Source organism: Trichechus manatus, unplaced genomic scaffold (genome assembly GCF_000243295.1).
Source record: "Trichechus manatus latirostris isolate Lorelei unplaced genomic scaffold, TriManLat1.0 scaffold00061, whole genome shotgun sequence".
NCBI lineage: Eukaryota > Metazoa > Chordata > Mammalia > Sirenia > Trichechidae > Trichechus > Trichechus manatus.
Window position 1 is genome coordinate 6,916,086 of NW_004443997.1, and position 27,468 is coordinate 6,943,553.

Consider the following 27,468-nt stretch of genomic DNA (forward strand, 5'->3'; position numbering starts at 1 on the left):
ATGTAGAACAACATTCTAACTCACAAAAAAAGACCAGACTTACTGGCCTGACAGAGACTGGAGAAACTCTGAGAGTATGGCCCCCAGACACCCTTTTAGCTCAGTAATGAAGTCACTCCTGAAGTTCACCCTTCAGCCAAAGATTAGACCGGCCTATAAAACAGAAAAAGACTAAAGGGGCACCTATCCCGGGAGCAAGGACCAGGAGGCAGGAGGGTTCAAGAAAGCTGGTAATAGGAAACCCAAGGTCAAGAAGGGAGTGTTGATATGTCATGGGGTTGTTAACCAGTGTCATAAGACAATATGTGTACTGTTTAATGAGAAAGTAGTTTGTTCTGTAAACCTTCATCTAAAGTACAATTTAAAAAAAATGGCTTGAACAAGAGGGAAGTTTATTTCTTCCTAACATTGAAGTCCAGAGATATTATGTCCATTACTGGTGTTGTGGCCCTGTGCCACAAAATCCTTGGGGACTGAGACTTCTTCTGTCTTATTGCTCTATCTATATGGGCTCCATTCCCAAAGCCATCTCATGAACCAGTAATCTTTTAGAGTTCCAGCCATCATGTCCATAATCCAGCCAGCAAGAACAAGGAAGAAATGATGAAGAAGGAAAAGGCACATGATAACTCTCGTCTCTAGAAGTTTCTGGAAGCTACCATGCAACAATTCTGCCTACATCTCATTGATGAAAGTCACATGATCACGTTTACCTTCAAGGGAGGCTGGGAAATACAGTCCTCATTAGGGGTGGCTATGAACCAAATTAAAAATTGAAGGGTTTTATTACTATGGATCAAGAGGGGAATGGCTGTTGGGAGGCAGCTGGAAATTTTGCCATATTCTGAAAGAGTGAATCCAGATTTTGCAGAAGCATTCTAAAGGCTTCTTTAAGCTGAATTCCTTTAAAAAACTGATAGGAAACATGTACTCCCTGCCCCTAAAGGCTGATATTTTCATACATTATAAAAACCTTTGCTAGAATTTCAAGGGATTCACAGACTCTCTGAAGCCCAAGCATGAGCAGTCCATGGGTTCCCCTGGGTTAAGTTTCCTTGATCTAGAAATAGGGTTTGAGGTGAGGGAGACTGGAGGGAAAAAACAACTGTGTGTACGTGTGTGAGAGAGAGAGAGAGAGAGAACACAGGTTCCATCCGCTTTCCATTTGACAATGTGCCTACGTTTGATGTGGTTTGTATTGTTTACTTTGGGTTTAGATTTGACAGTAGATTGTTAAAGGGACACAGTGTTACAACTTGAGAAAGCACTGAACAAGTTTTCATGGCAGAGATTATTACAACATAAAAAGAAAACCACCATGAGTCATCTGACCATAGGTTGGCCATGGCTATAGAGTGGCTTTGAGATGGGGTTAGAGGGAGTGGTAAACCCGGATGGCTGTGGGTGGAAATGCACGAATAATGCCCCGTGTCTTTCCACTGGTGGATTGATGTTGGAACTACTGTGGTATAAAATGTCGATGGAATGTCACAGAGGGGATATACATGAGATAATCAAGTTCTTAGGAGACTCCAGATTCTTCTGAGTGGAGGAGATACTTGTGGAGGCTGGCAGCTGGGACTGTCACTCTAGAGAACTGGCATGGAAGGTGCTGAAAGGTGAGAAGAGAGGCTGTTGGATATTTTCTAAGGTGACCTGGAACCCTCCTAGGAACTTGTCATGAGTTCACCTAGACAAGTGAGGCCCCCCCCACCAGCCCCTTTTTAGTCTTAGTGATAATGACCGGGCTCTAATTCTGCCAGGCACTATGCTTTACATGCATCTCCGCATCTATCCTCATGGCAGCCTTATGTGATGGGCACTTTCATTATCCCCGTTGGAAAGATGAGGAACTTGAAGCTAAGAGAAGTTAAGTCACTTATACACAGACACACAGCTAGGAAATCAGCAGAGCCAAGCTCAAACCCTGGTCTTTCTGACTCCCAAGTCCTTGTTCTCAGCCACTGTCTTTTGAAATATCATATTGATCTCTAATCTCAGGCATAGGGTATCTCTAATCTAATATACCCCCAGTGCCTGGCACAGTGCTGGACGTATATTGTTTGTTGTTGGGTACTGGCGAGTCAATTCCGACTCATAGTGACCCTGTATGATAGAGTAGAACTGCCCCAAAGGGTTTCCTAGGCTGAAATCTTTACAGGAGCAGATTGCCAGGTCTTTTCTCCCGCGGAGCCGCTTGCTGGTTCGAACCGCTGACCTTTTGGTTAGCAGCCGAGTGCTTCAACTACTGTGCCACCAGTCCTCCTTTGCTGGACCCACAGTAGGTGTTCATGTCTGCCCCCGCCCCCACACTGCCGTCTCCCACTCTCAGGGCGTGCATGAGAGATTCTTAGAGTCCCTGTGCGGGACATGTGTCTGCTTTGCCATAGTCCTTCTAGTCAGGCTCTCCACCCCCGCAGAAACTAAAAATTAACCAGCTCAGAAATGAATGGGCGTGGGGAGGGAGCAGAGCTGGCAACCCCGGGCAGATGCATTCCCTGCCAGGCATTGCACTACCTGCTGGGCATGTGGGGGTGAATGAGGCAGACGCGGCCCCTGTCCTCCTGGTGATGGGCCATAAACAAGCAAGCAGTGGAATTACAGCTGAGGATAGGTGCTATGGAAGAAATGTACCGAGTGGGAGGGGAATGGAGAGCTACTTTAGGTAGAGAGGTGTCATTGCAGTTCATCTTGCTCCTGCCTGAGATTTTCTTCGTGGGTGCTGCATATGGTTGACATGCTTGTGGCTAACCAAAAGAAAGGTTGGCAGTTTGAGTCCACCCAGAGGCATCTCAGAAGAAAGGCCTCATGATCTACTTCCAGAAACGGAGCCACTGAAAACAACCCTATGGAGCACAGTTCAACTCTGACACACGTGGGGTTGCAATGAGTCAGAATCCACTTGACGACAGCTGGATTGGATGAGACCCCTCGTCTTAAGCCGTTTTCTTTGCTTGGCCAACTCCTACTCACTTCCCAGGCACCAGCCCAGATGTCACTTGTTCTCTGAAGTGTTCCTTGAACTTCCAAGGCTGCCTTAGGTACCCCTGTGGACTCAGGCGCATTCTCGCATCCAGTTGTGCCATGTACTAGATGTGAGACTTGGGCTACCTGCCTGTGCCTCAAGTTCTGCATCTGTAAAATGGGAGTGGAAATAGTACCTACCTCCTAAGGATGTTGTAGAGATGAAATATGTATGTAAGTGATGTTAAAATATGTAAAATACTAAGAACCCTGTCTGGCACATAGTAGGCCCTCCATAAGTGTTAGATGCTGTTGTTGCTGGTGTTGTTATCACCATCATGGCAGCTGATAGCACTCTGTAGGATATCGGATCCAGAGGGCATTTTAAAAGCCAAAAAAAAAAAAAAAAAACAAACCCATTGCCATTGAGCTGATTCTGACTCATGGTGACCCCATGTGTTACAGAGTAAAACTACTCCATAGGATTTTCTTGGCTGTAATCTCTATGGAAACAGATCACCAGGCATTTCTTTCGTAGCACCACTGAGTGGGTTCAAACTGCCAACCTTGAGGTTAGTAGTCAAGAGTAAACCATTTGTGCCCCAGTGGCCATTGTACCATCTAATTAAGTGGGTCTCAATCCTGGCTTCCCATTAGAATGACCTAAGAAGACTTTTAAAAACAGTGGTATCGGCCCCCACCCTCAGAGACTCTTATTATTTGGGTAGGATGGGACCCCAGCATGGGTGGATTTTTAAAGTTCTCAGGTGGGGTAAGTAGGGCCCAGAGAAGAGCTTAGCTTGCTTAGGGTCACACAGCAAGCTAGGGACAGGGGTCTCAGCCCCTGACTCTTAGACATCTCTATTTTCCCATGTCCCCCTCTGTTTCTCCAGTTGCCTACGCCCAGTGGAAGGACTCTGTGTGTTCCCAGGGCTGCCGGTGGTGGTGGTGGTGGGGGGGTTGCATGCCGCTTCCACACCATCTCTGGCCTAAAGAGAGACATCTCTGGAAACAGTCCTCTCTCCTCCCCAGCCAGGAAAACCGGCACCCAGAGTGGGTGGGGCACCCATTCAGACCAATAGCTGGAAAGACAGACATTCTGATTTCCTTAAGTGGAGCCAGTGCAGGAGATAAAAGGGTGAAGGTCTCCTCTGGTGAGTCACTGAGGGGTGGCTGACCTCACAGGGACGACCTCCTGGAAGCTACATTTTCTGGAACAAGCCATCAGGGCCCCTTATGGAGCTAATACCTCACAGAGGTAAAAAGGTGTAGCAGAAATGGCCCTGGAGCCCAGACCTGGGTTCAAATACCTGCTAGCTGTGTGGTCTTTTCCTTTCTGAGCCTCAACTTTCTCCTCTGTCAAATGGGGCTAACGAGTTTTTATGAAAATGAAGTAAGTTAGTACATGCAAAGTGCCTGGCATGTGATAATTGCTCCATGAAAGATTATTATTATTTATCGATAAAGCCTCAGAAGAGGACACAAGTTGTTGCTTTACCCAAGTCTAACGGAAAGAAAAAAAATCAGTGTGTGTGTTTGTGTGTGTGTGTGAGCAACACGGGGTAGCTGTTGTTCTCTGTTTAACAGATGGGCAAACTAAGTACCAACGGGGGTAGTCCTTGTCCAGTGTCACACCGCTAGTCAATGGGAAGACCTGGCTTTGAACCCAGGTCTTAGGACTCTAAAATCTGAGCCCTATGCTGAACTTCCTCCCTGATTATCAAGGCGCCAGAGAAAAGGAAAATTGTACCAAAGAAAACTGGTTACTTGTTGCATAAACTAAAGCGTTGCTTAGCAGAGCAGTTAACAGTCTGGGGCTGTGGAATCAGCCTGCCTGGATTCGGTGACCTCCATGGCCTTGGGCAAGTGACTTTGCTTTTCCTTCTTGGTAGTAAGGAGATCCTAATACCAACCTCATGGGGCTGTGGTGAAGACTGAACAAGATAATACATATGAAATGCTTAGGTAAAGGTTTCCTAAGACACTCCATGTTGTTGCTGCTGTTGTTAGTTGCTGTCGAGTTGACCCCGACTCATAGAGACCCCATGCACAACAGAACAAAACACTGCCTGGTTCTGCACCATACCTGTGGTCGGTTGTGGATTGTGATCCATAGAATTTTCACTGGCTGATTTTCAGAAGTAGATTGTCAGCCATATCTTCCTAGTTCATCTTAGTCTGGAAGCTCTCCTGAAACCTGTTCAACATCATAGCGACATGTAAGCCTCCACTGACGGATGGGTGGTGTCTGCATGTTAAGTGCATTGGCCAGGAATTGAGCCAATAGAAGGGAAGAGTTCTGTCACTGAACCACCACTGCCTCATAAGACACTCCATAGATGCTATTAATGTATATATAAAACCAAAACAGGTTCTTCTGGAAGATTAAAGAAACGAAGTGAACAGTGTCAACATGTATGGCATGTAGTAGGTGCAGCTTGTTACCTGTCTCCCACCTTCCTCCCTCCTCTGCTTCTCGGGACCCCATGCAGACAGAAGACACTGGGCCATGTATGAGAACACCATACTGTGGGACCTTTTATTAGAACAGAGACATGTTTCATACAGGCTGAAAAACTGGAAACCCCGGGAAGGTTACACTGAGCTGTGGGGACCAGAAATCAAACAAGCCACAGCCACTGTGTCACTGAGCAGAGGGTAGGGCTCCAGGATGCTGGAGGACACGGCAGCATCTCCCCACCACCTCCAACTTGGTGCCCCAGAGTGGAATGGGGCCGCTCTGGGTAGGCTGGATGGTCAGGTTGAGCTGGGCTGGTGGTGGGTTTTCTTAGTTTGTGTTTTCCAGCCCCCGACATGGAGACATGGTCTTGGGGTACACCAAGTCCCCTCGGCCGATGTGGGGGGTTCTGCTAAGTCCTTGGCCAATTACCACTGGAGGAAAGAGCTGAGAATTGGAAAAGATACAGCATAGAGAGAAGTTTTCACGGTACAGACCCTACAAGAAAGTTAGCAACTGAAGGAGTATAGGACATGGAGTCAGAGAGATCTAAGTTCAAGTCCCGGCTCTACCACTCACTCACCATGAGAGCAGGGCCATGTCAGCTCCCCATTCCTGGGCCTCAGTTTTCTCAACTGAAAAATGGCAGTATGACCTATGTCACTGGGTTGTTTGAACAATTGTACAAAATATGGCAGACACAATACTCAGTGCTTAAATCAAGGGCAGAGCAAAGCCATCTTGGTCTCTCCTTTGATGACTCTGGACCAAAGGGCTTGGAGAGAAGTTCAAGTTAAATATGACGGGTTGTACCACAGGCCACAAGTGTCATTAAAGTGGTGGCACCTTGAAGGCTTCCATATTTGATTGTAGGACTCAGGTACCTGACGTAACCCTATAACTAAAGTTCATGCCCTGCCTTTTCCCTTCCCTCCTTGGGAGAAGACACCCTTCAACCTGTGGTGAACAGAAGACGAAGGGGACCGTATATCCCACAGAATGGAGTCCACAGCATCAGCGTTAGAACTCCCTGCCCCTACCCTCCAAGAACACATAGGCCAAGCCCCATTTTACAGATGATAAAACTGAGGCCAGAGACCCACTGCATTTCATCCAGATACAAAGACACAGGCAAGAGAACCACAACGGAACACTGTTCCTGTCTCTTCGCCTCAGCTCGTTAGAAGATAAGGCATAGCTTTTCTTGACCAGAGAAAAGGGATTAAAATTTCTTTCTCTTTTCTATTTTTTCCCAAGAAGTTGTGACTTTTTTAAATAGAAGTTGGTTCATGCGCAGGCATTTTATTCCTCAATTAATTTCCATCTAAATGAAGTTTCCCCGCAGATAACCAGTGTTTTAGTTCCATTCGAGCTTAATCTGTATGACTGAAGCCTCCGTTTCTGCCAATTCCAATTTGCTCGGTGATCCTAGCACTCATTACCTGGGAGATAACGCCTCTGCTGCAGACAGCCACACTCAGAGCTGAGAGATGGACTGATTTCCAATAGTAATTAAAGGGAAGAGGTGGCCCTCTCCTTTCCCAATACCACTCAATAAACAGGAAATAAATTATTAAAGAAGCCACGTCCTGGTGAGGGGGCCCCATCGTGGTATTTACGGTGCAGAACAACAAGAGCAAACGAAAACAAAGACACCAGCCACAGACAGAAGAGAGACAGCAACTGCCTCAACACCACGGGCCCCGAAGGCAGAAGGCAAAGGTTGCAATAAAGCATTGCTTGGTGACACAGTCTCTAGCACAAGTCCCTCAGCTGGCCAACTGGGGAGGGGATTGTTTTCAGGAATCTGGGAGCATTTTGGGGGGCCCTGGTGGCAGAGTGGTTAAGTGTTCAGCTGCTAACCAAAAGGTCAGCAGTTTGAATCCACCATCTGCTCCTTGGAAACCTTATGGTGCACTTCTGCTCTGTCCCCTAGGGACACTATGAGTCCGAATCGACTCAACAGCAACAGTTTCATTTTTTTTGGCGGGGGGCGGGGGTAGCTTTTTATCAGACAAAAATTCTATTCATCTGGGGAGGAAGGAAAAGCAAGACACATACACGAGACTGTTTTGAATATTTGGGGAGGAGAGATGAAAAGAACACTGTAGAGGAAAAGCTGGCATTTGGACTTGAGAAGGGAAAAAAGTGCCTTTTGTATCTTTGGGAGCACCCCAAATGTTAGCCTCTTCAAGCAACGCCTTTTGGGAACGAGGATGGGTCTGAGGAAATGAAGTGTGGAGGCTCCCTGTGGCTGAGACTCTGGTATCCTGTCTAATTTCATTTTGCTTCTGGAAGAATAACTTCCCTTCAGAGCCCATACAGATTTAGGAATGTAGTCAAACTTCAGTTAACTAGAATGCTTCTGGATGGAGGCTTTCCATTCGTTAGCCTTTCCTAACTAGCTGAAGGGGATTCAAGTCTTGCTTTTAGTTTTCACTCTCATGATTGAGTTATTAGATGCTGTCAAGTCAATTCCCACTCACAGTGATCCCATGTCACAAGTAGAACTGCTCCGCAGGGTTTTGGTAGGCTATAATGTTTACAGGAGCAGATCGCCAGGTCTTTCTCCCATGCCGCTGGGTGGGTTCGAACTGCTGACCTTTCAATTAACTGTTGTGCCACCAGGACTCCTAAAGCTCCCTCCTAAAAATCCTTAAGGCTGTTTTCCTTTTCCCTCTGAGTCTCAGTGAGGCTAACTGAGTCTTTGGAGAATCTCCCTAATGTCAACATTTTGGATTGGATCTCAAAAACCCCTCCACTTTATAGAGGTGGAAACTCTGCCCTAGAGAAAGGGAGCAACTTGCCCAGGTTCACCCAGCAAGTGTTGGTTATAGTGGGAAGGTCAAAGGGCTTGAGTCACATGGTGCTTGACCTCAAGCCACATCCCCCTCCCATGTTGGGTGTTGGTTTTTAAGATCCATCCTCACCATAAGTGGGTTTCAGGTGATCCGTCTCATGCCCTGGAAGTAATGAGGGTGAAGTGGGCAGGGAAGCAGCAAGCCAGGGACTGAGAACTCTAGTTAATCAAGGTTTCTAATGTCCCAGCAAGAGTTTTATTTTTGGGTAGACAAAAAAGGAGTGTAAAGGAAATTAGAGAAACACAGCAAGAGAGTTGGAAAAGCCAAGATTACCACCCAGAAAGCATTTTCAGCAGCCTTCTTACAAACTGCCTCCAGGGTGGGGACACCCCCTTGCTTGGGTTATGATAGAGTAGTCACATTGCCAGGGAAACAACCAGGGATGTTGCAAAAATCTCACCAAATCCAAGGCTGGACCAGGCAACCTGGCAATTCCACACGTGTATAGTGACTTTGGAAAGGGCCAAGCCCTCTCTAGCCAGCAGCCAGAAAACACTGCCAGCTGGGCAGAGAGGCAGGACTGGTAAAGGGCTCTGGATCCTGGTTCCCAGGATGGGCTCGAAAATGACCTTCTTGGGGGGAAACATTTGGCATTCCTGTCATCTTGTTTTTCCTAGTTTCAGAATTTCATTTGTTCCTAATTCCCCAAATGAAGCAGCTAGAGATTATAGAAAAAGACTTTTGCCTTAGATTTGTGGGTCTCTTCCAGGATGGCTGATACCTCTTCCCCACGCAGCCTGACTGCACTTCAGACCAAATGCTGTTGTTGTTGTCGTTATGTGCCATTGAGTCGGTTCCGACTCATAGAGACCCTATAAGACACCGTAGAACTGCCGCAGAGGGTTTCCAAGGAATGGCTGGTAGATTCGAACTGCTGACCTTTTGGTTAGCAGCCAAGCTGTTAAACACTGCACCACCAGGGCTCCAAACAATGCAGCCTCCAAATCCCAGGGGTTGGCGAGAAATTAGGTACAGTGAGGTTGAATCATATTTAACTTACATGAAACCAACTAGGTCCTCTCGGGAAAGCTAGTTAGTAATGCTGCCCAGTAATACATGCCCTGGAGCAAGGGTGCGATCAAATGTGCATCTTCTCTCCCCTTAGTCCGCTCAACTCCTGCCTTGCTCTCATAGTCTGAGCACCTCGCCACTCCAACTGCCATCCTAGTGTTAAAGCATTTTCAACCCCCATGGCCCCCAAAACACAAGGCAACTATTTCAGCAAGTTCTCAACTGAAGGCTCACCCGTTTGCCAAGAGATAGATAGCACGTCTATCTCCAGTCTGGTAGCTCCCTGAGGGCCTTTCACAAGTGATTTTGACTTTGTGCAGTTTGTCCCTTCCATGCAAACTTTAGACTCCAACCCCCATCTAAGCTGCAACTCTGCTGTGTTGATTCAGCGCCTTAGCTCTTAGGCCTCTTGGCTGTTTGCATCTCTGATAACTCAGTGAGGTAGCTTGTGGACAGAGGGCTGGGGCAGAGGCCTGACCGTCACTGACATCAGGCTGAACGACAAAATCCAGGGCCTGATGTGCTTTGGGGCAAACTCCAGGACAGTCTGGGTTTACAGCAATCTGGGTCTCAACTGGAGCCCTAGTGGCATAGTGGTTAAGAACTTGTCTGCTAACCAAAAGGACAGCAATTTGAATCCACCAGTGGCGCCTTGGAAACCGTATGAGTGAGCTCTACTCTGCCCTATAGCGTCGCTATGAGTTGAAATCAACTCAATGGCAATCGGTGTTTTGGTTTGGGTCTCGACTTCAGGGTAAAGGCCAACACCTCACCCACTCCCAGCCTATCAAATCCCATCAACAGAGACCCAGAAAAAAGATGCACAAAAATAATTTAGACGCCTCTCCACCCCCGCAAACACACACATACACTCACCACCCCTCCGTACAAATAAATAAATAAATACTGCTAATGGCAACCAAGTGTTTCAGAGAGTGGGGGTGGCAGGTAAGAAGTCATCACATAAATAAATAAATAGATAAATAAATAACATAAATAAAAGGTTTGCTGAGCACCCCAGGCGAAATGGTCCCCTAGGTTGTTTGAACGAAGGCAGTCCGGCGCTGGCCCCGCGAACCGTGAGGCCCGAGTGCCTCTCACTGCTGTCCTGCGTAGGAGGTTCTCTCGCCTCCGAGGCCTTTGTCTCCAGGAAGGGAGACTGGAGTCCAGTCTGGGTTCCTGGGCGGGAAAGAGGGTTATTTACAGTTGCTGTACATGCCCTCCCAGGGCACCTGCCCCTGTCCCAGGCACCTGCCAGCCGGCCTTCTGCGGTGACAGCATTGGCATCACCCGTTGTGGGGAGCGGGGCCTAAATCAGAGGCGGGGCCCATGTCGGGGCAGGGCCCATGTCGGGGCGGGGCCTAGGCAGGGGCGGGGCCTAGGCCTGGCCAGGGTGCATCATGGAAAGACCGGGTCCTCCTCCCCTTCCCGCGGCCCCCTCCCTGCTCTCTCCTGATGGTGGAAGGATTTAGTGGGTGGTTGCATGGCAGTTTCTGGCCCCACAGGCTGATGTGATGGGAAGGATTAGGGAGGGCAGAGGCACTGCCTCGAAGAAAGAGAATTTTTTTTCCAAATATTTTCCCTGGAGCAAGAGGGATAAAGACTGCTTGGTTTCTGCTTCCCCACAGCCCCAGGTCCTAAGCTGGGAACTGACCCTTTCTCCCTCAGTGCCATGCCCTGCTGCTGTTGCCACCACAAACTCCAAACTCACCCACCAGCCTCCGGAAAGCCAGTCAGCTGGTGAGGGGGATGCCCAAGAGTTTATTTTAAGGCTCTTCGCCCTCACCCCTTGTCCTCGGCACCTTCTGAGGATGAGGCAGCTGGTGGTATTTGTGGGTCGGGGATCAGCTTACCCTCACTGTGGAGCCCAGGGCAGGGCGAAGGTGGCACGGGGGCAGAAATGAAGGGGGGGCTCCCCAAAGCTGGCAAACCCCAGAACCCAGTGGGAGTCCACGACATGGAACATCCAAGCCCCTCTTCCCCAGACTATCTGGATTTGGGTCTCTCCCCCTCCAAACCTGAGCTACTGTGCCCCAACCTGGCAAAATTCCTGAGAGGCAAGGGGGCTGGATTAAGCTGAAGAGTGGGTGGGTGGGTGCCTGGCTGCATTGGGTGGAATCCAGGGTGTGGCAGTCTGGGCAGTGGGGAAGGGGTGGGCAGGCGCCAACTGCAGGGGAAGGCCAGACTGGCTGGCGCTGGGGACTGGCAGCAGGCCATGGCACCGGGGGAATGTTCAGCAGATGGTCCCGTGGAATTAAGCTGGTGCCAGCTAGTGGGGCTGAGGCAAATTTGGGAAGTGGGGCTAGAGACCAAGCTACCCCGACTGTTTCACTGTCTCCTTTCTCAGTGGGAGTGCGGGGTCCCTGTGAACTGCCAAGTGACATTTTGTGTAAGCCATGTGGTGGCCTTTGCATTGGTGGAACCTGCTGGGCTCCTTCCCGTGACCATGCTGAAATTTGGGAGCAGCAGACTGGTCCCTTCGTTTTGCCTCTATACTCAGATCAAGGGGCCTCTAGGGAACCCACTGCCTGTCTCCTAACACCTACTGCCAACTCAAATGTCTGTGTCTCCTATCATCATATATGTCCTCTCTTCTAGAACCCAAGAGTCTTTCAGCCTTTGCTCTGGCCTAGTTAGGGAGGTGAAAGGCCTGACCCCCTCTCTTGGGCCTGAACTACCCTTGCCCTCCTCTGTCACCTCTCCACTGCATGAGAGTCCATAAACATGCAGCCGTGGAACTGAATGAGGGGAGAATGGTGGGGAGGTGAGGGTGGGAGGGGGGCAGGTGGGGATGAATGACCACTGGCCCTAGTGTGCATTCGGTTAGCGGGGGTTAGCAGAACTGTCTCAACATTTTCCTGGCCAGGTCCCAACTTCTGAGCTATGGACTCATTGCTCTTTACAAAACCTTAAGTTTTTTGTGCCAAAGGAGAGTGGTTCTCTCTATGTGCCCAGGCTAGTGCTAAACCCCAGGATGGTGCTGGTGGAGACTCCTAGCAGCTCGGTATAGAAGGTGGACTCTCCCCCCGGACCCTCTTTTGCTCCTCCCCAGGAGAGCAGGAAGGACAGGGTCCAGGAGCCCTCAATGTCTGTCACCAAGGAAAAGTCAGGGTGGGCAGATAGTGGGGAAGGCTGGCAGACTGAAGGTGCCCCCATGGGCAGCTGGCTCAAGGGAGGGTCCTTGCTTAGCGCCTCGTGCTGGAGTAGCTGTCTGCTGAGCTGTAGCTCCGGCTCCGACTCCGGCTTCGGGAGCCAGAGCTGCTGCTACTGCGGGTCCGGGTCCAGCTCCGGCTCCGACTCCTACTCCGGCTCCGGGAGTAACTGCGGCTGGTGGAGCGGCTGCTGCTGCTGCTGTACCAGGAGGAGGCGCTGCTGAGGCTGCTGGATGAAGAGGGGCTGGGCCGGTAGTAGGGGATGGGGCGTTTCCGGGCACTGGGGAGACCAGAGGAAGGATGCATGAGGGCCAGACTGCTCCCAGATCAACCCGAGAACCTCACCCTTGTCCCAGGGGAAAGCAGTATTTCACCATTTCCCCAGCAGTCCTGAAAACATCAAGGGGAAAGTCCCAGCTTAGTGCTAATACGTCTTGATAATTTCCTTTTTTAACAAGGCAAGCCTGGGATTCACAGCCTCCAGCTGACAGCAGAATCTACATCTAAGCTTTCATCATAGTTTTGTTTTGCTATTTTTACTTTTACTAAAAAAAAAAACAAACCCATTGCCATGGAGTCAGCACCAGCAGGGTTCCTTTACTTTTACTAGAACCTTCTATTTATGGTGAGAAAGGCTGATTTTCCATTTACTCTACATAGTCTGTCACGTTTCATTTTGAAATAAACGTATGCGTCTCTTTAAAAAGGGCATATCTATTTAAAGAAAAGTTAAGTAAATAGTACGGTTAGTAAGCAGACAAGGCAAAGATGGTAAAGATGATGCTGGTGACTGAAGTTTGGGAAATACTGAATGGACTAATCAAGATGGATTATATGGGGCTGCTCTCCTCTCAGCTTTGTCCTCCAGGTCGACGCCAAGTACACCTTTTGTCAAGGCAATGGGTGTAGGAGTGCCTACTGCGTACCTGGCAGAGGTAGGGTGCTCTGTGGGATTTATGAGAAGGGGATGCCATCACTCCAGGTCTTACTTGCTGGGGACCATGTTCTTTATTCTTCTCCGTGTCATCTCTAGGAAGGAGGTACTGGGCAGCCAGTATCCATCTCTCTGGGAGTCTCTGGACTGAGTGGCTAACCCTTGTTCGGTCAGAAGGAAGAGTCCAAGAGACTATCCTCAAGAGCCCAATTTTAGGGCAGCGTTGGTGATTCTCCCAGTTTTCAAGGCCTGAGAAATTGGTTTCCACTCAGACCTCCAGCTTCTCTTCTAGGGCTTTTCCCTTTTGAGACTTCATCCATTACAGGATATCTTACTCACCCATCCTGGGCATTCGATTAATAACGAGGACACACTGTGTGTTCTGGTGTTTGGTAGTGAAGTTTACAAAGCACCTTCGCGTCTTTTTGCCCTCCCCCGCCCCCGGCCCATTTCATCCTTATAATAGCCTTGGGAGTATTTTCCCCCATCATCTGGTGGGTGAGAAAACTGAGGGTCAAGTGGGTGAAGAGACTTTCTTGGAGTCACTTGGAAAGTGGCATGGTCGGATTTGACTTGGTCCAGTGCTCTCTCTTACCGACCAGGCTCTCTGTCAGTCCCATTGGCACCTAAGTAGCCCTGTTTGCGCTCTCCACACTTGCTTCAGGCTGTATTTATATACGGCTCTATTTGAGCCTGTTATCAAGAGTGTGTGGGTCTGAGGGTGGTCTGTCTCCACTGCCCTGGCTCTGCCCCCAGGCAAAGGCCCCACCCCATTACTTTGGCCCCCATTCCTAGCCTAGCCCCACCCCTTTCTTGGCCCCGCCCCAGGCTCAGACCACACCCTCACACCCTCAACCAATTCCTCAGTCTGGCTCTGCCCCTTGGCCCCCCCCCCATCTAAGGTCCCTCATTTAACGTGGGGGAGCAGGGGGAGATGACTCAGCTAGGACAGCCTTGCCCCTCCTGGCCTCACCTTGTTATCCTCCGGGCCTCCAGGTGGCTGGGGGAGTCTCTCCGACGCTTCCTCATGGGTGAGTAGGACCGACGTCTCCGCCGCGCTCGTTCCCGCTGCTGCGAGTCTTTCTCACTGTATTTGGGGTCCCGCTCCCTGAAGGAGTGCGGGGCGGGGAGTGGACTACTTAGAGCTGGGGCTGGCTGGCTTCTCACTTCTTTCTGTACCTGCCTCTTCCATCCCACCGGGGGCAGGAGGTGGAATCTGCACCAGACCCAGGGAGGGTGGGAGGGAAGATGACAGGGCTGACGGAAGAGTGGGTGAGCACTATGAGGTTGCTGCAGCATGTGCAGGGGTGTCAGCCCTTTTGGGTGGGCACGAGAGGGGTGAGGGTGTGAATGTTTCGGACGTGGGTCTGAAAACAGGAATGAGGGGGTCGTATTATGGGTATGTGAGGAGAATAAAGGCTTGGAGATGTGAATTCTTGGGTGTGGGTGTGTTGGGTGTTTGGGGTGGGGACATTAGGACACAAGGATATATTTGGGGCCTCTTTGCCACTCCTGGAGCCCTGGTGGTGCAGTGGTTAAGAGCTTGGCTGCTAACCAAAAGCTTGGTAGTTCGAATCCAGCAGCCGCTCCTCAGAAATCCTGTGGGACAGTTCTACTCTGTCCTATAGGGTTGCTATGAATCGGAACAGACTCATGGCAACAGATTTGGGGTTTTTTGTTTGTTTTTGGTTTTGCCACTCCTGACAAAAGGAACTGCAAGAATGCTGAGTTATCTCCCCATCCCCACCTGTGAGAGGTGGCTCAGGGAAGTAGATCCACGCAAAGAAGTGGGGCCTGGAGGCAGGACGAGGTGGCGCCCTCGGCCAAGGGGCAGCTCAGTACCTGTTGGGACTGTAGCGGGAGTAGCTGGGGCTGCGGCGGGATCGAGAGTTTCTACTTGGCGGACTCCGCTTGCCTGACTTGGAGGAATAGCTGGGAGAACGAGAGTAGGACCTGGGGAAGAAGAAACAGCCCCTGAGGAGCCTGCTGAGTGGTCGCCAGCGTTGTCAGGGGTGCCCAGCTCTTTATTCAACTGGTCCCCGGGTGGCGACCTTTTTCTTCCTGGTAGCCAGTAGGAGAAATGGGGGCCCTTACCAGAGAATGAAATCCCCTCCCCTTTGGGTGGTTAATGCAGTGAACCCTGTGAGAGCCAGAACTCAAAGGGACTGCCTTGTTTTTCCAGGTCTTGCAAATTTTTCTGCCTTTGGCAGGGTGCAGTCTTAAACCACTTTTCTATCGCTTGTTTTAGTGGAAAATATTTGATTTTTCCTTCATCTGACAGGTTTCCTCCTTACACAGGTTGCTTTCACAGGCTTTACTGTGTAATATGGACAACAACTTCCTCTTACTGCGTGCTTACTATCCTGGCTACTTACTAGCTGTGTGACCTTGGACAGGTGACTTAACTTGTCTGGGCCTCTGTTTTCTCATTTATAAAATACTGTTTGTAAAATAGTATTTACCCTATAAGGAAGGAGCCCTGGTGGCAACAGTTAAGCGCTCAGCTGCCAGCTGAAAGATTAGTGGTTGGAACCCACTTAGTGGCTCCGTGGGAGAAAAGACCTGGTGATCTGCTTTGGTAAAGATTACAGCCTAGAAAACCCTATGGGGCCATTCTACTTTGTCACATGGGGCCTGCTATGAGTTGAAAGAAAATCCACTTGTGGGCGCCTACAAACAACAACCCTGCAGGGCTATAAATTAAACAAGTAAATTAGTGTAAATCACACTGGCACATAGCTGGGCATGGGAAATGTTAGTTACGATTCTCTTGCATTTTATTATGTGCCAAGCACAAAACTAAATGCTTTGCATGCATTATCTCATTTAATTGTCAACACAATCCTTGGGGGGAGGTATTATTATCAATCCCATCTTATAGATGGGGAAACAGAGGCACAGAGAGGTGATGTAATTTGCTCAAGGTGACACAACTGGTAGGGAATTTGAACCCAGGTCTGTTTAGCTCCAGCAAATGCTCTTGATACTACTATACTGTTGTGTATCCAAAACACTAACCCCTGTCCTACTTCCAGTGTTCTCCCCTGTCTGCTAATGCCTTCCACTTTTAGAAAACTGTTGCCTTGGTTTCTCCACCGGATTCCCAGGAGCATCTGCCCTTCTTTCTCATCCCTCTAAAGTCAGGATTTCAAATCATCTTCATCTCATATGTATTGATTCTGATTGACTGGTGCCGTCACCAGGCAAATAAGCCCAGACTAGCCTGCTGGAGAACGAGAGATCACCTGGAGCAGAGATGAGTCCACTAGGGTCATCCTATACCAGCCAGCCCCCAGTCAAGCCACAAGCTGACCAAAGACATGTGAGTGAGTTCAGCAAGCTCAGAAGAACCACCCAGCTGAGTCCAGTCCTAATTGCTGATCCACAGAATTGTGAACTAAGTAAATAATTATTCTTTAAGAATGCTAAGTACTGGGGTAATTTTTTATACAGCGGAAGCCAAGTGATACACACTAGTTTATCCCCATGCCAGCAGCAACAATAATAACTAATATACATTATGTACCGAGTACTGCTCTTGAGTACTTTATACATATCTTAGTCTTCAAAACAATCCTTAGTGTAAGTATTGTTACTGTTTTCATTTTGCAGATGAGGAAACTGAGGCTCAGAGAGGTTAACTGATTTTCCCAAGGCTACCAGCTAGTAATGGGCAGAATGGATATTCAAACTCAACTGTCTGACTCCTCTCCCCCATGAGGCAGAGGATCTCTCCAGTTAACTAACTCCTTGAGGAGGAAAGTACTGCAGAGCAAAAGCTAAAATTGCACTCACCTTTTCCCAGAGGAGGTGGATTGGCTCCGAGTATACCTGGGGGAGGCCCTGGGGTTTGGGGAGCGAGAGGAGCGGGTGCTGGCATAGGAAGAGCTGCGGGAGCATTCTCTCATGGGGGAGCTCCGAGCTGTGGATGAGACCAGACTGGACTTCTTCACCTCGGAACATTCCAGACATGGCAACTGGAATCCTCTGTGGAAGGGAGAAGGTCTATTAGCACCGGACTGCCTGCTAGTCTGGAAGCATCTTGAGCTAATACTCACCTCCACACCTGTGCCTAGGCTGTGGCTCTCACAGAACTCTCTGCCTACCTTTTCTCATCTTAATACTTCTGGAAGGATTTCCCACCATATGTGTTAGAGGAGTAGAGACAGAAGATACCTTACAAATAGGCAGTCTAGTCCAGCATTTCACAAAGTGTGGAATGCAGCCACAGATGGCACTTGAGGTCACTGGGGATGGGCATGGCATTAAATAACATCAAGTCACATGGTGAGAAATATATTCCTTTTCAGGCCTTACACTCAGTCCTTCTGATTACATTAATGAGAAAGTCTTGGTTGGGTGCTGTTGTTGTTGGGTAATTTAGACTCATGGAGTGGAGTCAATTTAGAATCATGGCGACCCCATGTGACAGAGTAGAACTGCGCAGACTACCAGCTCTTTCTCCTGCGGAGCTGCTGGGTGGGTTCGAATGCTAAACTGTTGCACCAACAGGGCTTCTTACACTTTGTAATCTCCTAAAGTGAGAGAGAGAGTGCAGGTAAGAGCACAGGCTTCAGGCTCAGGGCCTTGGGCAGGCAACTGTAACCAGCTAGAATTAAATACATTGTTTTAATATGTATCTTTACACATGTCTTCTATTTAGGACAAGTGACACTATTTTTTATATTTAAGATACTGCTGTAAGTTTCATTTAAATTGGTTTATATAAAAACTGAATTTATTAAATACGATTACCAGTAGTACATGTATATGTAAAAATCTTGAAGGTGACATGTAATTGGTTTAAGTTTGGGAGATTTTGGTGTAACCCATTTTGCAGATGGGGGAATTGAGACCAAAAGATGGATGAGGGCTTGTTCAAAATCATCCAAAGGATGGGGGCCTGTCTTCTGTATTCCCAACCTGTTTAGGGTCATGCTGGGCTCCTGTTGGGTTCTCAGTAAGGGCATGTTCATTTGGATTGAGCCAAGGGTCAAGTTCAAATCATATTATATATGTTTTTCAAGGACTTTTATGACCCGGCCTCTGCTCACCCCTTCAGTCTCAGCTCTTGTCCCTCTCCTCTCGAGTCCAGCCATACTAGATTCCTTGCTCCTCCTGTTCTCTCCCTTGTCTCCTAGCCTTAGAACATGCTGTTCCCAGTACCTGGAATGCTCTTCCCTTCGCTTGTCACCTGACAACTCCTACTCATGGTTCAGGCTTTAGTTTGGCCTCACCTTTGCTGGAAGCCTTCTTGGATACCTCTCTAAGTCTGGGTTGCATGACCTCTAATGTATCACCTCAGCCCCTGGCCCCTATGCTCCCCCCATCCCTCTGTACCTCAGTTGGTCTTATAATTGTTAGTTGTCTCTTCCTCCACCAGACAGTGAGCTGCTCGGGGAGGGGACTCGTGTATCCCCAACACTATCTCAGGACTTAGGACAGGGCCTAATTAAGGAAGCCAACTGCCACGTCTTTCTCCCATGGAGCGGCTGGTGGGTTCGAACCACTGACCTTTTGGTTAGCAACTGAGTGTTTGACAACTGTGCCACCAGGACTCCTTCTGTAGATCCTAGGACCACAATATATAGCTATGGAATAAGCCCTTTGAACTTCTTCACTGTCCTGGGCACTTGACAAGTATCATCTTATTGAATCCCCCAACAACCTCATTATCCCCACTTTACTGAGAAGACTCAGAAGGTTAGCCACTTGCTCAAGGCCTCCTAGAGTCCCAAACTCTGATCTGTCCATCTCCAAAACCTATGTCCCCGCCAAGACACCAGCTCTTCCACCTTCAGCCTCTGTGCTTCCCCTGATTTAGAGTCGATGTCTCTTCCACTCAGCCCATATTTATTGAGCCCTCTGCTCATAGCTGGCATGACATAAATAGCTGTGGATTTAATGATCACTTATATTTCAAAGTGAAAGGCTTAGTCTAAATTATTTAATTTGGCTGTCCACACAGATCAAATTAGGCGGGTAATGCTACATGTCCCTCAGTCTTTAGCTCTAATTCTGGAGACAGATCTGCATTTGAATCCTGGTGCTGCCGCTTACTAACTGAATTTCTTAACCACTCTGAGCCTCAGTTTCCCCACCAGTCGAACAGGGTTACAATGGTACCTATCCCATAAAGATTTTTTGAGGAATTAAGGGAGGTTATGCATGGAAGTCACTTGGCTCAGTACCTATCATGTAGTTAGGGCTCAATAAATATTAGCTGCCATTATTATCATCATTGAGGGCAGTAGGGGTTCAGTAGTAGAATTCTCACAGTCCATGTGGAGACCTGGGTTCAGTTCCCAGCCAACGCACCTCATGCTCAGCCACCAGTCATCTGTCATGGAGACTTACGTGTTGTTATGATGCTGAACATGTTTCAACACAGCTTCCAGACTAAGACTAAGAAGAAAGGCCTGGTGATCTACTTCTAAAAATCAGCCAACGAAAACCCTGTGGATCACAACAGTCCAATTTGCAGCCAATCATGCGGACGGCACAGGACTAGGCAGTGCTTTGTTTTGTTGTACATGGGGTTGCCATGAGTCGTGGGGCTGACTCGACAGCAGCTAACAACAATTATTATTAGTGTTGTTACTATTATTGCTATGGTCAGTTTTTCCTGCATATTACCACTGTCGTATATGAGTAGACAAGTGTCCTCCCTCTGCCCGTCTCCCTCATCTCGGAATATCATTGCCTGGTCTTAGAGACCCTGACATTTGCACAGACCCAGCCTGGCTCCTAGTCAAGCTAGGCTGTGAGCTGAGGCTAGGGATGTGCTGGGGCAGACAAACCAGAGGCCAGGTCTGCGTGTGGATGCCAGGCTGCTGGTCCAGGACTCAAGTGGCTATGTGTTGGGGACAAAGGGTGGCTTGTCCTTGAAGAAACTGTTAACTGCTTCAGTGCCACGGCTTTGCCCATCTTTCAGAAGTCCCGGCCACTTTGAACAAAGGCAGACCCCTGCCCCAAGAAGGGAGACCCTACTACTAGCATGGTAGATTTTTACCAGCAACCCTCTTCCCACCCCTCTTGCATCTCTGCACTTGCCCATTTTTCTAGCTCCAGCCCCAAGCCCAGTGCCTGGCACATAGGAGGTGCCTGAAAACAAGTTGAGGTGAACTAGCTGAATGAATGGTACAGAGTAAGCGATCAGTCAATTTTGGTGGCTATTATTGTGACACTACTCTCACTGATTAGCATTTTTCTGCGATTTCTTGAGTGTTAAGAGTGGGGGTGAGGAGGTGGTGGAATTATAGCTGGCTTGTAGGCAAGTGTATGGAAGGAATTTCTGCAGGAAAAGTGCTATCTAGTAAGTGTGTGCAGATGGGCAAGAAAGTTGGGAAGCTTCAGTGTTCTGATAGCGTGATCTCCCTTACCTATTTGTCCTCTGGTATATAATTAAATGACAGTGACTTAAAATGAATTTAATGATAATCTTTCTCCTGTGATTATTGGGGAAATTGACATCTGGTTTTGCTACCCATCTCTGTTCCTATTCCTGATAGCAGCATCCAGGTTTTTCCTTCAGGGAACTAGCCCCCCACCCCCCAATTCTAGTGTAAGTGTGAAGATCCTACTCTTTAGACTCAGAGGTAGCACGTGACACACGCTGACTAAAGAAAGCATAGCATCCCTCAGGCCAGAGGTTTTACTCCAGGGGTGGGCAAATGACCCAAGCTGGGCCAAGCAGAGACAGTGAGCACCTGCCCTGGTGTTTTGCTGAAATCACTGGAAAAGAGGCTTGCTATAAGTTGGAATCTACTTGATGGCAGGGGGTTTGGTTTTTTTTGTTTAAACTCATAGAACATAAGCTGGTTGACATATTTGTCAGGGCTTAGGGATGGCCTACTTGAGAATGGCACCACTAGAAAGGGAAGCAGAACTAAGAGACTGAATGGGAGTGTCAGATTCCCAATGATGCATATTGAACCCTTGGATCAAGCTGTACCTGAAGCTAGTTGAGTTGGAGTTGGGTTTTCTCTCTCTTGCAAAAACAAAAAAAGGAAAAAAAAAGTCCTGAGGAGCTGGGGTGACAGACTGTGATGGTAGAGCTAAGGTGGGACCCCCTTCCCCCTCTGAGGTGCACTGACCTTGACTCTCTGCCCCTGGTGGTGGGGGAGAGATTCGCCAAAGTTGCCCCCTTGTTCTGGGGGGAGGAGGTGGTGAAGGAGTTCCCTGAATCAGAGGTGTTGCCACTGTTGAGCTCCCGGCTCTTGCTCAGGCCCCCACTGGGGCTCCCCTTCTCCTGATCCCGTGACCCGGCAGAGCTGGTTTGCGTGGAGGGTGGCGAGGAGGTGTCATTGCCTGAGTCATATTCCTGGGAGCGTCCTCGGGAGGTGGGGAGCGGGCTGGCTGTTTTGGTAAAGAGGTCAGCAGCAGACCCCGACCCAGTGATCTGAAAGCAAAAAGACCCGTTGGACACTGCTGAGCCCAGGGCCTGTGGGCCGTGTCTAAATAACCAAGAAATGTTTACCGTCATGATGCACTGTAACGAAAGGAAAGAGAGAGAGAAGAGGAGAAGAGACGCCAAAAAACAAAAACACAAATTCCTGAAAGAATACCACAGAAAGGAGATTTGTTTACCCCCTGCTAGGATAACTGGAAGATTTAGGTATCATGCAGATAAAAAGCATGCGATCCAGATTAAACAAAAGAAAAAAGGAAATTATGTGGAATTTAATTTCTAATGAATTAAGTCAAACAAAAGAGAAAACTCAATAGAAGGGGGGGGGTGTAAACACCCTTAACTCAACCTAAAAAAAATAATAGTAATAAAAATAAAGGAAGGGAAAGGGGAAAAAGAAACGGGACTATGGGCCTGAAAAAATACACCTTGGAAATAAAAAAAGGAGATAAAGCCAAAAATTTAAACTTCAACCAAATCCTCAATGAATTTGACTTTTTTTTGGTAAAGAAAAAGTTGCCTGGATAGAACCCTAAACAAATATCACATGGGGAAAAGAAATGAAATAAAGGTGAGAGTTTTTGGTTTCTTAAAAATATAAAGTCAAGGTCACAAACTGACATTTTTAGCAATTTTCAACTAAAGGGGAAAAGAAAGGGAGGACAAAAAAAAAATGGAAGTCAAATAATCTGACTGAAAACAAACAAAAAAAAGGTCTCTACAGATATTTGTGTGTGTCCTTTTCCCCCTGTAGAAGGTAGCTAAGGCTCTCAAGTGGCTTCTAATAAATTCTCTCATGTCTTTGCGGATTATATCCACTTACCAAGCAAGAACTCCTCCTTTAGTAGGTAGGTAAGGTGTAAGAGAAAGGGAAGAGCGGGCAACGTGAGTCCATTGTTAGAGTCTCAAATGACAAGAAAAAACACACACCTTTCTGCACATCCTCACACTTGGTTCTGAACTTTGAGCTTTGGCTGTTATGCTCTTGACAGGTGGGGCATAAATTCCAAGTTTGGTTTTATCATTGGGTGACCGTAAGCCATCATCTCTGACTAGTCCCTCAGTGCCCAAGTTGCATCAGGAAACCCTTGCTGAATTGCAAATGGAGGCCAGAGTTTGCATCTACCTAAGTGTTAATGTTGAGAGGACATAGGATGTGCGTGCAACACAGGACTTTGGAAGGGGTTTGGAGATTTGATTTTGGAGTGACTGGGAATGAGGAGGGGTCCTCAGAATTCTCTTTGGGGCTGATCTAGGGGAGATGAAGGAGTGACGGAGGTAAGGGAGAGCCAGCAGTTGGAAAGGTAGTGGTGTGTTTAGAAGCACAATGGATGGGTTTCTTTAAACGCTCCGACCAGTATCACTGCTGGGAAGACACAGTGGTTTCAGTCCTGGCCCCAACCAACAGTACCATGCTTAGCTGTAGGTAAGAGGGATCCCTGTCCTGGGTCTCCTCCAGTGATATCCTTCCCCATGGGGTGAGAAATCTATGGGGCCAAGAGGGCATTCCCATCTGGAAACTTCTTCCCCTCAGGCCACTCTGAATACTTGAGATCCCAGAATACTCTGTTTAAATGGCCCCTGAGCCTCTTTTAGAGTTTCTATTGGTGTCTTTCATAGATCTGTTCTCCTGAGTGTGGGCTATACCTCAAGTGGGCACACTCCTAGGTCCGAGGGTAGCTATTTGGACAGAATGTGGATATTCAGGCTGAGGTGTCCACATACATGTGTGTGAGGCCTATCATGGTGTTGGATGCTGCCACAGGTGGGAAGGGAAAGGGGAGGGACTGAGGCCTAGGGACAGGTTCACTGCCATGTTCAGACCTGGCCCTCTGAGGGGTCTAAGATTCTAAATTCAGAACTGACTTTCCAAATCATTATAAAGGAATGTTTGCCAAGACAGGAGAACATACTTTATTTAAGTTTGTTGACTTGATTTACAAATACTTAGGCCCCACAAATGTTCGGGCAAGCTTAACCAGCAAGAGCCTCTCTTTTACTCACTTTACTCTAGGTACCTTGGGCATAAAGGAGTGGGACTTTTGGGGTTTCTTAGGGAACCCATTTCTGCTTTCTCAGCCATTAGTCATGAGGTGAGACACAGAGACACCAGAACTGCGAGAATAATGGCTATAACTCCAGCAGCTCAGGAGTTCAGCATCTGGAGCTGGAGGCAGGACTTCCTTTCTGGATTCTCCTAGGAGGCTTTGTACACAGACAAGGTGATGGTCCAGCGTTACCAAGTTCTACCCAGCACCTGTCGCTTTACCTGCTTGGTGATCTGGCTAGCTTTACTTTGAGAGAAGGGACCTTAAAATAAGGTTGCCCGGGTAGAATTTTCTAGAGTGAGACTTACTTAAAAATAATGTAAAGGCCCTGTTCCCATTCACCTCCTATTTGTCTCCCTTTCACAGTGTGGATGCCATATCTTTTCTGTCTCTGTGGAGTTCAGTGGTAACAAATGTATTTCCAGCACCTCTGTCACAAATGAGGAAACATCATGTCATGCACCCAGATCCTGGGACCTGAACTCTCAGGCTGGGGCTTGGTTCAGGGGTGGCTCATGGAATCTGCCCCAGATATGGTGAATGTTTGCTGGCCAGTATATATCACAAGTGAAACTCAGGCAAGACTGTCTTGCAGGGAAACAGGCTGGAAGATAACTCAAGTGAGAAAGGGGCCAATGGGGTCAGTCGCTGGCTCCTGAAAGGGCAAGGTTTCCATTACCTGGTGTCTTGCTACCCGGGGACATCCAGCCTAGGCCTTTTTCTCCCCAGATACTTGTTCTCAGCCTTAATTATTAACTTCAAAGTATCTCCCTGCTGTATCATGGATCCCCATGGATAGGATTTCTGGAGAGTGAGGGGACAGTGTATGGAGAAGGGGTCCTTGTTCATCTTCTCACCCCCATACCTGAGCTCACAGGGGCACTTACAGAGTGTCTCCACCTGACTCTGATTATTCATAGGTAACTTGTCTGGTTGGAACTGAGAACTCTACAAAGCATCATGCTTTTCCATCATCACCAGAAAATGGAGATGAAGGTACTAGTCAAATGTTATCATTGGGTTGACCCTGGTGCCAGAAAATACTAACCTTTCCCGCTTGTTTAAAACTCCCATTTCTTTGGATGAATCTCAAGTCTTTAACATGGATTACAGTGCCCTTTATAACCCAGTCCTGTCTACTTCACAAACCTCATCTCATCCACATATCCCCAGCCTGGCCCCTACAATGTAAGCAGATGGATTAGAGTTTTTTTTAGTTCTACCACCACATCTTGCTCTACCACCCCTAGGCTACTACACATGCTATTCCCTCTGCCTAGAACACTCTTCCCCACTTTGCATAGCTAAATTTATTCATCTTTTATATCTCCTCCTCTAGGAAGCCTTCTTTGATTTCCCAGACCACAGTACCACAACACTCAGTATTTCATAAATTCATTCATTCAATCTTCCACTCACTCAAAAATGAGTGCCTTCTGTGTCACTCATTGGGGTCATTGCTTATTTTAATGCCTGTCTCTCCATCTGGATGGGGAACTTGTTGAGGACAGGGGCCACAGCTGGTTTTGTGTGGTACCCAAGTATCCACCAGTGTCTGGCACAGAGTATATGTCAGCAAATCTTGCTGAATGAACAGAGCTGCTCCACGGTCCCTTGGAAGCCTCTTTGTGTCCATCCTGACTTAATTCATTGGTAAGGATGGCTGGTGATCACACTCTGGTGGGGTCTAGCCCTGGGGATTTGATGGATACCTTAGGAAAGATTGGCTCTGTCATACTCAAAACAGTTCAAAGAACTAGATGGACCCCTGGCTAAAGATCGATTAATCTCAGCTGAGGGTCAGGTGTGTGATGAGCTAGAGAGAACCTCTAGAATCAAGTTGTAGGTCAAAGTCTATGGCCAAAACCAAAAACCAAACCCACTGCCATCAAGTCGATTCCAATTCATAGCGACCCTAAAGGATAGGGTAGAACTGCCCCGTAGCGTTTCTGTCTTAGCTGTCTAGTGCTGCTGTAACAGAAATACCAAAAGTGGATGGCTTTAAGAAAGAGAAATTTATTCTCTCACAGTTCAGGAGGCTAGAAGTCCAAATTCAGGATGCCAGCTCCAGGCGAAGGCTTTCTCTTTCTCTGGGCTCTGGGAGAAGGTCCTTGTCATCTGTCTTCCCCTGGTCTAGGAGCTTCTCAGCACAGGGACCCCAGGTCCAAAGGATGCGCTATGCTCCTGGCTCTTCTTGCTTAGTGGTAATGAGGTCCCCCTGTGTCTCTGCTTGCTTCTCTCTTTTATATCTCAAAAGAGACTGACTCAAGATAAAACCTAATCCTGTAGATTGTGTCCTGCTTCATTAACATAATTGCCTCTAATGTTGCCTCATTAACATTATATAGATTAGGATTTACAACACATAGTATAATCACAAGAGATCACAAAATGGTGGATGACCACACAATACTGGGAATCATGGCCTAGCCAAGTTGACACACATTTTTGGGGGATACAGTTCATAACAGTTTCCAAGGCTGAAATCTTTACAGAAGCAGACTGCTACATCTTTCTCCCTCGGAGCGCTGGTGGGTTCAAACCACCGACCTTTCTGTTAGCAGCCCAGCGCTTAACCACTACACCACCAGGGCTCCGAGGCAGAGGGATGGAATACCTTTTGCTCTTCTTCCCCTTCCTCTTGACACTCAGACCCAGGACCTGAAAGAAAGCACACAGGGGCTCTGTGTGCAGATTCTGAATGGCCTCAGCTCCTGCTTAGGGTAAGAAGTTCCAGACCTGAGAAGCCTTACAGATAGGACAAGCTGTGCTGGGTCTCCCCACTTCTTTTCCACTCTCTGCCACTGTGTTAAAAGGTTAGATGATGGACTAGTTCTGGCCATTCATGTGCCATTCAACAAAGCTGCTAGTCCATACAGTGCCTTCATTCAGATTATAAAAAGGTGCTCCTTCTGGGTCAAGTATTAGAAAAGGGTGCTGTCTCTGGTCAAACAGGTTAGAGAGAAGATATACCTTTCTGGGCTGAAGTAGTCCCACATCAGAATTCACAGCTAGGTGATTTTGAGAGGGGTAAAAAAAAAAAAGTGGCCATCAAATTAACTCTGACTCGGGGCAACCTCGTGTGTCAGAGTAGAACTGTACTCTGTGGAAGTAGATGATGGCTGAGTTTTTGGCAGTGGATTGCCAGGCCTTTCTTCCGAGGCACCTCTGGGTTGATCTGAACCCCCAACCTCTCAGCTAGCAGCAGAGCTTCTTAACTGTTGCACTACCCAGGGACTCCAAATAAAGTGTGGGTGGGGTTTAAACCCCCACTTACTCTCTCAGCCAGTCCACCCTTGTGCAGGGCACAGCCATCGTAATGTCACATCCCTAGCAGGTACAAATCTCACTCTATTTGATCTGCTTTGAGGATTTTTTTGGGGGGGAGGGGAGGGTGGGAAGCTGTAACCTAAAGATAGTCATTCCTGCCTCTTTCTTCTGATCTCTGTTTGGTTTTGTCTTTACAAGTCTTGACATGCTCTGTCTATACTTCCAGGTGGTAGAAGCATCTCAATCATTAGAGACGTCTAGACAGTCTAATGGCCTCCTATGCCTAGATTCCACCTTCTCTAGACCTCACGATTCACCCCGCATGAAGAGGGAGACACAATTGAGGGGAACCCCAGGCAG

At 48.1% G+C, this 27,468-nt stretch overlaps 1 protein-coding gene across 1 annotated transcript in view; it reads right to left on the minus strand.

Annotated features, from left to right (window-relative positions):
- Positions 1-12,479: 12,479 nt before the first annotated feature.
- SRRM4 (serine/arginine repetitive matrix 4) overlaps positions 12,480-27,468 on the minus strand; it is a 187,695-nt gene continuing 172,706 nt past the window's right edge. The window contains exons 9-13 of the mRNA XM_004379118.2: positions 21,477-21,781; positions 17,176-17,367; positions 15,223-15,333; positions 14,354-14,488; positions 12,480-12,726 (exon numbers count right to left, since the gene is read on the minus strand). Of these exons, the coding sequence (XP_004379175.1) occupies positions 12,480-12,726; positions 14,354-14,488; positions 15,223-15,333; positions 17,176-17,367; positions 21,477-21,781 (990 nt within the window). The remainder of the gene's footprint in view (positions 12,727-14,353; positions 14,489-15,222; positions 15,334-17,175; positions 17,368-21,476; positions 21,782-27,468) is intronic.